Here is an 11,903-nt window from a genome sequence, read left to right on the forward strand (position 1 = left end):
TTGAGCTGGGTGCAAGCAAGTTGTTGGGGTCTCAGGAGAGGGGTGGGATCCCAGGCGCTCGCTGTGTAGTTAAAGGAAAAGCTTTAGCGCAGCAACCCTTCAGCGCTAGGGGCCTTGGACCTCGGGCCCCAGACTAACTAGATGCTTTGGGAAGGAAGGAGGCCGCCCAGCCCATGACTGCTCCCCGCCACACTGCAGAAATGCTGCAGTGGCCTAGCTCTTGCTGCCAGCCAACCAGGGGGAGGAGGGCCCAAGCTAGTTAGAGGGAGATGGGCCCCAGAGAGTAAGAAAAAAGGAGGAAGACATGAGCTGGTCCAAAACATGGGTCTAACCAGTCAAATGGAGGAGGGCCCCAGTCTAGGGGAGGAGGAGGAGGCCAGGCCCACTGAGGGGCCCCTGGAGGACTTGTTTCCCTTGTGGTTTTTTGCACTTCCTGTTCCCCTGCTCACTGCGAAAGTTCCTCTTCTTACCCTGCACTCAGAGCCTAGCCGGAGAGGACAAGGGCAGGAGGCACCATGAGTGGGGGCCCTTCGGGAGGCAGGCCTGGGGGCCGTGGAGGACCAGGGGTTCAGCAGAACATACCCTCCACCCTCCTCCAGGACCATGAGAACCAGCGACTCTTTGAGATGCTCGGACGGAAATGCTGGGTGAGCTGGGGATCTCCTGGCCCTCCCTGCCTCCCTTTCCTCTTCTTCCTCTCCTCCTCCTCTTCCGCCTCTTCATCTTCCCCATCTTCCCCCTCTCCTCCTTTCCCCCCTTCCTCTCTCCTCATCTTCCCCATCCTCCTCTCTTTCTCTTTCTTGCCCTTGTCCTCTTCCTCTCCATCATCTCTCCTAGAATCCACTTACCCCCATTCACCAATCCCAGGAAGATCTCGATGACCATTCAGTTTCCCTCTGGCTGCGGCTCTTCCTTCAGAGCCATGACAGCCATGGGCAAGGAAGGACCAGGTCTGGTTCCCAGACCCTCTGGCTGCCCCTGACCAGATTCCACTGAGTCTTGCTCTCCCCTCCCAGACGCTGGCCACCGCGGTTGTTCAGCTGTACCTGGCGCTGCCCCGTGGAGCCGAGCACTGGACCAAGGAACATTGTGGGGCTGTGTGCTTTGTGAAGGATAACCCCCAGAAGTCTTACTTCATACGCCTTTACGGCCTTCAGGTGACCCCCGCCTCCCACTGGACAGACAACCCAGTTTTCAACCCACAAACCCAGAGCTGTGTCCATAGCCCTGAGCCCTCAGGCAGATCAATGAACCCCTGAGCCCCAGAACCAAAGACTTCATCCAAATGTCAACCTCTGGCTTGTCTTTCTAAGTCTGCGATGACTGGCCCCAGAGTCTTCATGTCAAGATCTATAACCCCAATATTAGTATACCTCCTAAGTCTAATCTGTTCCACAAACTCCAAAAAGATGACTACTGTATTTTTACCTGAACCTCCAATCTGTTTGAAACTCAACATTTTGGGTCTCAGAAATCGCCCATCAAAACTCCTGAACTCCAGAATTTTGCCTAGCTCCTAAGTCATAAATCTGTTCCACAAATCCTCAACCTAAACTCTCTAAGCATAAACCCCAAATTCATCCTTCTAAACCCTAAAGGTAGATCCAGTAGGACCACATCAAGATCCCAGGGCCATAAAATATTGACCAAACCCCTAAGCTGTAACTCTGCTCTACAAACCTCAAATTGCACAGACGTTGGCTGAACCCCCCTCCAAAATAACCTCCCAAGTCTATATGTCTGAACCTCAAACCTCAACCCCAACTCCCAATACTGGAGCCCTACCTGCCCAAATGAAGGCCCCCATAAAAGGGGGGATTTGGGATGATTCTATGAATGGGCTTAGTTTCCTAGGACTAGAGTCCAAAATCCTCAAATTCAAGCCCCCAAGTTCCACATCTAGGGCCCTGGACCCCAAGTCCAAATCTCTCACTGAAGTGTCTGATTCCCATACTGTACCTCAACCCTCCACATCTGACACCTAGACCCCCAACTCTCCGATGCAGAGCTGGAAATCTCCAAATCAGATCCCGGGCTCCCAAGTTTGTATACCATGTTCCCTGTCCAGAAAACAGAGGCCTGCCACCCAGGGCACGCCTCAGTGCCAGTGTGTTCCCCACTTCTCCAGGCTGGCCGGCTGCTCTGGGAACAGGAGCTGTACTCACAGCTGGTCTACTCCACTCCCACCCCCTTTTTCCACACCTTCGCTGGAGATGTAAGTGACCACCTAACCCCTGGGCCTCAGTTGGAGTGCAGGGAGGAGATGGGAAAGGTGTGGGGGACCTGGAAGGCCACTGACCCCCGACGCACGTGCAGGACTGCCAAGCGGGGCTGAACTTTGCAGACGAGGGTGAGGCCCGGGCCTTCCGGACCCTGGTGCAGGAGAAGATACAAAAACGAAATCAGAGGCAAGGTGGAGGTGAGGAGGCCTTGGGGGAGGAAAAGAGGTTGAGCAGAAGTGAGTGCAAGAGTGGGGAGCTGGAAAAGCCCCTCTCATGGTTCTGATTCCCAGTCCACCTGTCTCTCCACAGACAGGCGCCAGCTCCCCCCTCCACCAGTACCAGCCAATGAAGGTGAGTCCTCTAGTGCAAGGAGGAGTAAGAAGGGGCTAGCCCAGGAACCTGTGGCAGGGTTGCGATAGCTCTCTACCCATTCCATCTTCCCAGAGAGAAGAGGAGGGCTCCCACCCCTGCCCCCACACCCAGGTGGAGACCAAGGGGGTGAGTGCTGTTCTTCCCTGTGTCTCTACGTGGGCAGGTGGGGGGGGGGTGAATGGATATACAGGTGGGGAGTGGGTGGATGGATGAGTAGGTGGGTGGGTGCAGCGATAAGTGGGTGAATGTGTGGGTGGATGGATTGGTGGTGGAAAGATGGTTGAACGGGGGCATGAATTGATGGAAGGATGAAAATATAGATAGATGTATAAGTGGGTGTAGAGATGTATAGGTGAGTGGGTATGTGGATAAATGGATGAATAGATGGATGGATGATTGAGTAAATTAGTTAATGAGTGAGTGAGTGAATGAATTCGGCAGTGAATAAGTGAATAAGTGACATAACATTTCAATCGGTGAAGAAAGCAACTATTGAATGAGTGAACGAATAATTTAACAAATTAGTCGATGAGCCAGTGAATAAATGAGTCAGTACTTAAGTGATAAGCATGAGTAAATAAATAAATAAATGAATCAGTGAATGTATGGATGGTTTGTGGCACCCACCCACCCACTTCTCCATAAACCCTATCTGGACCCCTCACCCACTCCCTCCATGACCATCAAACACACAGATTCCCTCAACCATCTTCCTGTCTCTTGCTCCTATGCTCTGGTTGGTAGGTAAGTTTGTCAGTGGCCCAGTCACCCACTTTTCCCCACAGGCCCAGCAGCTGGCTCACTGTCCCTGGGGCTGGTGACAGTGGACATCCAGAACCCAGACATCACGAATTCACGATACCGTGGGCTCCCTGCACCTGGGCCTGGTCCAGGTGATAAGAAACGCTCAGGGAAGAAAAAGATCAGCAAGGCTGATATTGGGGCACCCAGTGGATTCAAGTGAGAACCTCTCCCCAGTGGGCCCACGGATCCTGGGGGTGGGGGAGCAGATGAGCAGGTGGATAGGAGGAGAGTTGAGTGGATGGAAGGATGGGAAAATGGATGGGTGGGTGGGTGAGTAGGTAGATGAGTGGATGGGTAGGTGGGTGGGTTCAAAGCCGGGACTAGGGAGAGGCACCAAAGGCACAAAGGTTGCAAACTTTTACAGAGGCAGTCACTCTCCGGGTCATGCAACTACAATTCATGACTCAGAGAGTGAGTGCCTCCTGAAATTTTGCTCTCTAGGCACCTCACTCACCTCAATCTAGTCCCACCCTAGTCCCACCCTGGGTGGGCTGGTGGGTGAGTGGATGGGTGGGTAGATGGATAGTTGGATGAATGAATGAATGGGTGGGTTGGAGAATGAATAGATGATGGGTAAATGGGAAGTGGGTAGGTAGATGGATGGGTGAGTGGATGAGTATGTGGTCTGATGGGTATATAGGCTGATTTGTTCACAGACAAGGTGGATGGGGATGGATAAGTGGCCAGATATGCAGATGAATGGACAGTTCAATGGGTAAATGGACAGAAGTGTGTGGTTGAATGGGTAGTCAAGTGAGTGAATGGATGGAAAGATGGGCACATGGGTAGATGGATGGGTGGATGGACAAGTGTGGGTTAGGACAGATTGGTGGACAAATGGGTAAATAGATGTGTGTGGACAGATGAGTGGGGAGACAAATGTATATAGATCAATGGTCCGACAGGTGAATGTGAATGGCTACATGGGCAAATAGATGGGTGGATGGATGGTGGAAAGAGGGCTGGGCGGACAGATGGGTACCACAAACTATGGACCCCTTCTAGTTCCATAACTACTGCTCTCACTCATTCATTCACTTAAGACTCATTCATTAATTCTGGCCCCTCAGAGTCCCTCTGGGCAGGAGAGGGCAAGAGGGCTTCACTAGGAAGAGAGGGAAGGAAGGGCCGTGGGGCTTCACTGGGGTCTCCTCACCTCCCCCAGACATGTCAGCCACGTGGGGTGGGACCCCCAGAATGGATTTGACGTGAGTAACTCCAAAGTCCCCTGGACCCCACTCAACTCCCACCTACCTTTCCATAGTCCACTGCTCCAGACCTACCCCCAGACCCCACCCTTCCCACACCCCTCTTAGATCCCTCTCTGGGGTGGACCCCATGATAATCTGTGCCCCTTCCCTCCCCACCTTATTCCCCTACCCCTGCCCTGGCCTTTTTCCTCCTGGGCAGGTGAACAACCTGGACCCAGATCTGCGGAGCCTGTTCTCCAGGGCGGGAATCAGTGAGGCCCAGCTCACTGATGCAGAGACCTCCAAATTTATCTATGACTTCATTGAGAACCAGGGCGGGCTGGAGGCTGTGCGGAAGGAGATGAGGCGCCAGGGTGAGCCCCCCTCTTTCTGGACACCCCCTTCTTCTCCAACCCTGGTAGCTGATCTCTAAGAGATACACTGCAGGCACTCAGTCCTCATGGAAACCCCTATACCGCTTGAATTGGGAGTTGGTCGGTTAGGGTACCCATTTTACAAATGAGCAAAACTGAGGCTCTGAAGAAAACTATAACAATAGCTCTGTGTTATCTTTCCCCCTCAGAGCCGCTTCCACCGCCCCCACCGCCATCCCGAGGAGGGAACCAGCCCCCCCGGCCCCCAGCTGTGGGGAGTAACAAGGGTCGCCCTGGCCCACTACCCCCTGTACCTTCGGGAGGTGCTCCTCCCCCGCCAACTCCCCGGGGGCCCCCACCCCCGGGCCGAGGGGGCCCTCCGCCACCACCCCCTCCAGCCACTGGACGCTCTGTACCACCGCCCCCTCCCCCCCCTGGAGCTGGGGGGCCGCCCCTGCCTCCGCCACCACCGCCACCACCGCCACCACCCAGCTCTGGGGACGGACCAATCGCTCCCCCACCCCCTCCTTCTCTGGGGCTTGTGGGGGGCCTGGCCCCTGGTGGGGGTCGGGGGGCGCTTTTGGATCAAATCCGGCAGGGAATTCAGCTGAACAAGGTGAGGGCCGGCGTGATGGAGGATTGGGGGACTGGGACCCTGGGGTGTGCTGCACAAGTCAGGATATTAGGGGGCCAGGGCCGAGACTGATGGGGGTCCCAGGATTTGGGGGTTGAGTGATAGGGTTGGGAGGTTGGTGGGGAGGCTGGAGTGTGTGGGAGGAGAAAGGATGATGAGGGGCGGGGAGAAGCGCTCCTCTCACAGGCCCTGAGCCCTGTGTGCTGGACCCTGCTTGCTGCAGACCCCTGGGGCCCCAGAGAGCTCAGCGCTGCAACCGCCACCTCAGAGCTCCGAGGGGCTGGTGGGGGCCCTGATGCACGTGATGCAGAAGAGAAGCAGAGCCATCCACTCCTCGGGTGAGAGCCCCCCTTCCCCTGCGAGCCTGCCACTCGGAGCCCATCCTGCCGGGACCCCGACCCTGGTTCCCAGCTAGTGTCAGCCTAAAAACACCCCTAACAGCCACCATCAATAGTAACATTAGCCCCATCTGTTGATGAGAGCATGAACATGAATCTTTAATCAGTCTCTTTTTCTACAATGTTAACTGTCATTATGTAACAGTAATATGATTAACTCTATCTTTGACAATAATATTAACATTAATCCCATATGTTCAATAGTATTAACATTAGCCCACTATGTGATGATAATATTATAAAGAACCCCATCTTTGATCATCATATTGACTCTAACTCCATGTGTCAACAGATTAACCTTAACGTTATGTGATAATATTATAACTAACCCAATCTTTTACAATAACGTTGACATTAATCCCTTAATGTGTCAACAATATTGTCATTTATGACAATTATATGAGCATAATATTAACCTCATCCTATTAGGTGACAATAATATAATTAACTCCAACTTTGACAATAATACTAACATCAACCCCAGAGTCTGTTCACAAGATAAACATGAATCCATTACATGACACTATCATAACGAACCTCATCTTTGACCATGGCATCATCATTAACCCCATTCCGTGTCAACAATGTTAACCTTAACCCATTATGAAACAATAATATTGTAATTTCCTCCACCTTTGCTAATATTTAAATACACCCCATTAAGTGATAAGTCTGTTAAAATTAACCCTTTGTGTGACAGTAATATCCCAACTAACCACACATTTTTGACAATAATATTAACCTCGACTCCAACTAGAACCCAGACCCCAGCTATAGTCCCTAACTTGCCCCTAAATCTCCCTCCTTTGAGGGGGCCCCTTCTTCATCCAACACACAGGCCCCAGATCTAATTTCCAAGCACGAGATCTCAGTCCCCCAGGGCCCTGAGTCCCAACCTCCCAGGCCCTAGTAACCCCCCTCCCCAGGGCTTTTGAACCCTCCTGCCCATCCTGAGTTCCACTCTTTCTCTCTCCCTCTAGACGAAGGGGAGGACCAGGCCGGCGATGACGATGAGGATGATGAATGGGACGACTGAGTCACCACCCCCCCCCACTGTTCTGTGCTCACTCCCCTGGCAGTCCTGCTCGCCACCCTCCACTCTCAGCTTCCAGGCCCCTAAGTCCCATTTCTTCCCCACCCACCCCTTCAATGCTGTTATCTCTGACTGCCCCCCGCCCGACACTCACCCTAGCAATAGCAGGGGACCTTTTTATACACAATTTCTCAGTTCTCCTCACTCACTCAAGGATTTTTAAACAAAAATAAAATAACTGTCTTTTTGTTTCTTTAAATCTTAGTTCCTTTATATTCCAAATGTGGGAATTTGGGGTCCTTTTTCCTCCTAAGTCCCTTTTATTCCCATTTCATTTATTTAACCTTATAGGTATACATTCATTCATTCATTTGTTCCCTCGGTCATTTAGCCTGTACTTCTTTGTTTCCTTCTGCCCTTCTTTCTCTCCACAGATATTTATTGCCAGGCACTACTTTAGGGGCTAGGGATAAAGCAGTGGGAAAAAAACAACAAAAATTCTTGGTCTTGTGAGGTCAACATTCTAGGGCAGAAGACACACAAGAAACAAGGAATTAAATCGAAACAAAAGATAGTTATAGGACTTCCCTGGTGGCGCAGTGGTTAAGAATCCGCCTGCCAATGCAGGGGACACGGGTTCGAGCCCTGGTCCGGGAAGATCCCACATGCCGCGGAGCAACTAAGCCCGTGCGCCACAACTACTGGGCCTGCACTCTAGAGCCCACGAGCCACAACTACTGAGCCCACATGCCACAACTACTGAAGCCTGCGCACCTAGAGCCCGTGCTCCTCAACAAGAGAAGCCACCACAATGAGAAGTCTGCGCACTGCAACAAAGAGTAGCTCCCACTCGCCACAACTAGAGAAAGCCTGCGTGCAGCAACAAAGACCCAACACAGCCAAAAAATAAATTTAATTAATTAATTAATTTTAAAAAAAGATAGTTATAGATCATGATAAGTGCTATGATGTGCTGAGGGGAAGTGACATTAAGATGGAATGTTCAGGGAAAGCCACTTGGAGGAGGTGACCGTTATTCTGGATCTAAAGAGAGAGGAATCAACCATGTGAATATTTGGGGAGAAGGGCATTCCAGGCAGAGGGAACAGCCAGTGCAAAGGCCCTGAGGTGGGAAAAAGCTTGGTGTGAGGCTGAGTGTGGTGAATGAGTGAGAGAGTTATTTGTTCATTCACGTACTTATTTTTTTAAAAAAGAACGTTCAATCAACACTATTAGATCAAGAGAGTACTCGATGGTCAGACTTCCCCACTCTCCATGCACACAACTCACACACTAGGATCCTGATGGGCAGGATCTCCCTCTTAATTTTAAAATTTGGTTCTGCCCAGTTCCCAGTGCAAACCAAGTCCCGGCCAATGGCAATGGAAGAAGCAAAGACTTAATAATCAGATAGATCTGCTCTAGAATCCGGGCAAGATGCCTCACCTCTGAGCCTCAGTTTCCTCATCTATACAATGGGGGCAACAATATGTAACCTTTTCCAACTGGGATCCCACTGGGTCACCCTCCTCCTCTAGAACTTTCTCTCCAGGAAAAAAAAAAAAAAGGCACAACTCAAAACTGTCCGTGGTGTTTAAAGCTGTTTCCAAAGGAGTAATTAGAAACTCTTGCACATCAAAGCCTAGAATAGAGGTGCCTACTCCTTCCCATTTCTGAAACCTGGTGGATTCAAGATCTCAGGTTTCCTACCTTTAGAGGAAGAAGAAAGGGGGGAGGAAGATAAAGGTGAGGGGAAATTCAAAGAGGGCAGACTTCTTCCATCTGCAAAACCAATGGAAGAATTTCTGAACCATCCAAGGGCAGCTTGAGGGGTTAGGGGAGGGTGGAGGTGTGGGGAGTGGGAGCTGGCTTTGCCCCTTAAGAATTCTCCCGCAGCCGTGGAAGCTGGAGAAGGGGGGAGTCTCAGGTTCCCTTTAATTCTTTCATTAGTCTTCATCCCCTACTCCACTCCCCACCCAACCCTGGTCGGTTCCTGTGGCGAGCACTGAGTCTAGGAAGGGCCTATCGTATCACTTCTCCCCCACCTCCCCCGTGCCAAACCCAGAGTTCTGTAACCCCTTGGGCAGGCTTTGTCCTGGAAAAGACCTTACATCACACAACCTCTGAATCTCCAGGAGCACAGGCTAGAGCAAGCACAGACCTGTGGTAAAAGAGTTGACTGTGGGCGAGTTGCTTGACCTCCCTGGGCCCCAGTTTCCTCAGTCTTTAAAATGAAGATTAAAATGAAGATAAAAATTAAAGTAGATGGTGTCTGCAAGGTTCCTGGCTCCCTGTAGGCATCTATAAGCATCAGATGCTGCTACTGCTGTTGTAACTATTGTTATTACTGGGTGTCCCTGATCCTGAGTCACCATTGATTACAAAATGCGTCGTTATTCTATGTATCTCTAAGAAAGACGAAAAAGTACTGCCAATTAAATTATGACCCATCAGTGCTTGTGAGACACAGCCTGATTTCAGAGATGTTAAAAAATTAAATGCTTCTGGAGCCCTGGCTGGGGATGTTGTTCCTTAACCTGCATTCTGGCTCCACATGTATGTTCGCTTGTGAAACTCATGACATGGGTCACCCATGGTCTATGTGCTTTTCTGTATGTGTGGTACAGTCCATATGAGGTTTACATTAAAAGCAGGTCAAACTTGTGCAGCTTGGAATGGATAAAACCTTGTATTGGCCTCACACTGGGAGATGCAGTATACACAGTTAGGCACTAAATTAATTCTGAATGAACAGACGAGTGGCTGGGAGTAGGACACAGTAATAACAGGGTAGCCTCTTACTTTGAGGTCTCTTGAAAAGGTGCTAGTCCAGAAAGATTCATTTTATTTTTTTTAAATAAATTTGTTTATCGTATTTATTTTATTTTTGGCTGGGTTGGGTCTTTGTTGCTGTGCGCAGGCTTTCTCTAGTTGCGGCGAGCAGGGGCTACTCTTCGTTGCGGTGCGCAGGCTTCTCATTGCAGTGGCTTCTCTTGTTGCAGAGTACAGGCTCTAGGCACGCGGGCTTCAGTAGTTGTGGCACGTGGGCTCAGTAGTTGTGGCTCGTGGGCTCCAGAGTGCAGGCTCAGTAGTTGTGGCGCACGGGCTTAGTTGCTCCGCGCCATGTGGGATCTTCCCGGACCAGGGCTTGAACCTGTGTCCTCTGCATCGGCACGCGGATTCTTAATCACTGCGCCACCAGGGAAGCCCCAGAAAGATTCATTTTCTAGATGAGCAGGAGATGCCCACCCAAGGTCATTCATCCGAGGTTTTACAGATGCAGAAACTGCCTAAGGTCACACACTTTAGTAAATGGTGGAGCTGGGATTGGACCCAGGTACTTAGGCTCTAGAATCCCAGCCTTTACCCACTACACTGTACTGTTTGGGGAAGACCAAGGGATGCTTCCCAACACCCATAAACCTCTACATTTTCCCCCAGATTCAGGCAGAAAGAGGTCATGCCTTAAACCACTTTGGTGGGTTAGACAAGCCTCCTGGACTCCTGGGATTGGGAGGGTCCTGCCTGCTGGGGGAGACTGGGGGCATGTGAGGACCAGCATCGGACTCTGTTCTAGAAGGAATAAGGGAGGGAAAGGGAATCTATGGTGGGACTTCACTGTTAACTGTTCCACTCATGAAGCAGGGACTAATGGAACCTCAGCCTGACCAGCCATTTCTCCAACCGGCGCACAGCTGGCCTGGCAGGCACAAAATAACCGTGTGGTTAACTGTATAACCGTGTGGTTAACTGTATAACCGTTTGGTTAACTGTAGAAACGTTTGGTTAACTGTATAACCGTTTGGTTGACTATATATCTCATGGACTGACAGGGAGAGGGGCAATTTGAGGAAATGACAGTGCAGTTTCCTGACACTGTGAGCTACTGAAAATCGAACTGACTTACAGCCTGCCTGGGACAGGCTGGGGCTGGTGACCTGATGGTGCAAAAGATGGGCAGCCTCCTGAGGGACTTACAGGCTGGCTGACTGATGATCCACGCTGTTGCTGCCTGCCTCGGTGGCGGGATGTTGCAAATGGCTGACTTGCTAGGAATCACACCCAGCCTGAGGGGCTGTCTGGATGTTACACTGTCTGGCGATGTGTAAAGGAGATCTACCCTGAGGGAATTTCAGGCTGACTGATGGACAGATCTGTGGCTGCCTGATAGGCAACTGTATCTGGTGATTGACTGTCTATCCTGACCAAATCACAGCATGCTTGACAGACCATGTGGTCAGTCGGATGCTGAGAATGGCTACCTGGCTGACTGATATGAGGGGCAGACTGAACGAGTCACAGACCAGCTGACCCACTGAAAGATCAGTATAGCTGCCTGACCCCATGGCTGTCCATGGATAGAATCACAGCCACCCCAAGAGGGCCCCGGGGTCAGAGGCTGCTGACTGACCGACCAATGGGGGGCATGCCTTGCCTGAGAAATGACAGATTGCTGACGACTGACAGGTGGCCTGGAGGCTTTAGCTGCTGTGACTACGTGCTCTGAGGGAATAAAGTGCCTGATCATGGTGTGAATGAGGAGGAACCTGAGGGAATTACAGAGTGACCAACTGACAGTGGAGAGCGTGACTGCCAGGGCTACATTAGATGCTGACAATGACAGCCTGTCCTGACATAATCACAGCCAGCCCGAGGGCCCGGCTGGTTGCTGTGGCTTCCTGGGCGGTGGTGAGATGATTCTCCCCAGGGGATTCGAAGCTACTCCCAGAGCCAGGGTAGATAGAGAGCCCGGTTGCTGGACCGACTGTAGGTGTGATGAAGGGACAGTCTAAGGGAATGACAGGCTGCCTGACGAGCAGCGAGTAGCGTAGCTGTTGTCAGCGCCGTGTGTCTGCCTTGAGGGCCTCGCAGCTGG

At 51.3% G+C, this 11,903-nt stretch overlaps 1 protein-coding gene across 2 annotated transcripts; it reads left to right on the plus strand.

Moving 5' to 3' along the window:
• The first annotated feature begins 485 nt into the window (after positions 1-485).
• On the plus strand, positions 486-7,235 carry WAS (WASP actin nucleation promoting factor). Of its 2 annotated transcripts, XM_028165992.2 has the most exons (12): positions 486-647; positions 1,017-1,157; positions 2,129-2,215; positions 2,317-2,419; positions 2,532-2,573; positions 2,667-2,720; positions 3,380-3,554; positions 4,564-4,606; positions 4,809-4,962; positions 5,172-5,578; positions 5,820-5,934; positions 6,975-7,235. In XM_028165992.2, the coding sequence occupies exons 1-12, from the start codon at positions 516-518 to the stop codon at positions 7,028-7,030; spliced, it is 1,509 nt and encodes a 502-aa protein (XP_028021793.2). In that variant the 5' UTR covers positions 486-515; the 3' UTR covers positions 7,031-7,235. The 2 variants fall into 2 exon arrangements, with proteins under 2 accessions (XP_028021793.2, XP_057394322.1); XM_057538339.1 differs by lacking the exon at positions 3,380-3,554 and having other exon boundaries at positions 497-647; positions 2,642-2,720.
• The last annotated feature ends 4,668 nt before the right edge of the window (positions 7,236-11,903 follow it).

This window comes from Balaenoptera acutorostrata, chromosome X (assembly GCF_949987535.1).
Source record: "Balaenoptera acutorostrata chromosome X, mBalAcu1.1, whole genome shotgun sequence".
NCBI lineage: Eukaryota > Metazoa > Chordata > Mammalia > Artiodactyla > Balaenopteridae > Balaenoptera > Balaenoptera acutorostrata.

Excerpts from the sequence above, each read along its gene's own strand:
- WAS (XM_028165992.2), top strand. The coding sequence starts at position 516 with ATGAGTGGGGGCCCTTCGGGAGGCAGGCCTGGGGGCCGTGGAGGACCA. Across the intron at positions 4,607-4,808 it reads ACCCCCAGAATGGATTTGAC|GTGAACAACCTGGACCCAGA; the intron begins GTGAGTAACTCC and ends CCTCCTGGGCAG. Across the intron at positions 5,935-6,974 it reads CAGAGCCATCCACTCCTCGG|ACGAAGGGGAGGACCAGGCC; the intron begins GTGAGAGCCCCC and ends CTCTCCCTCTAG.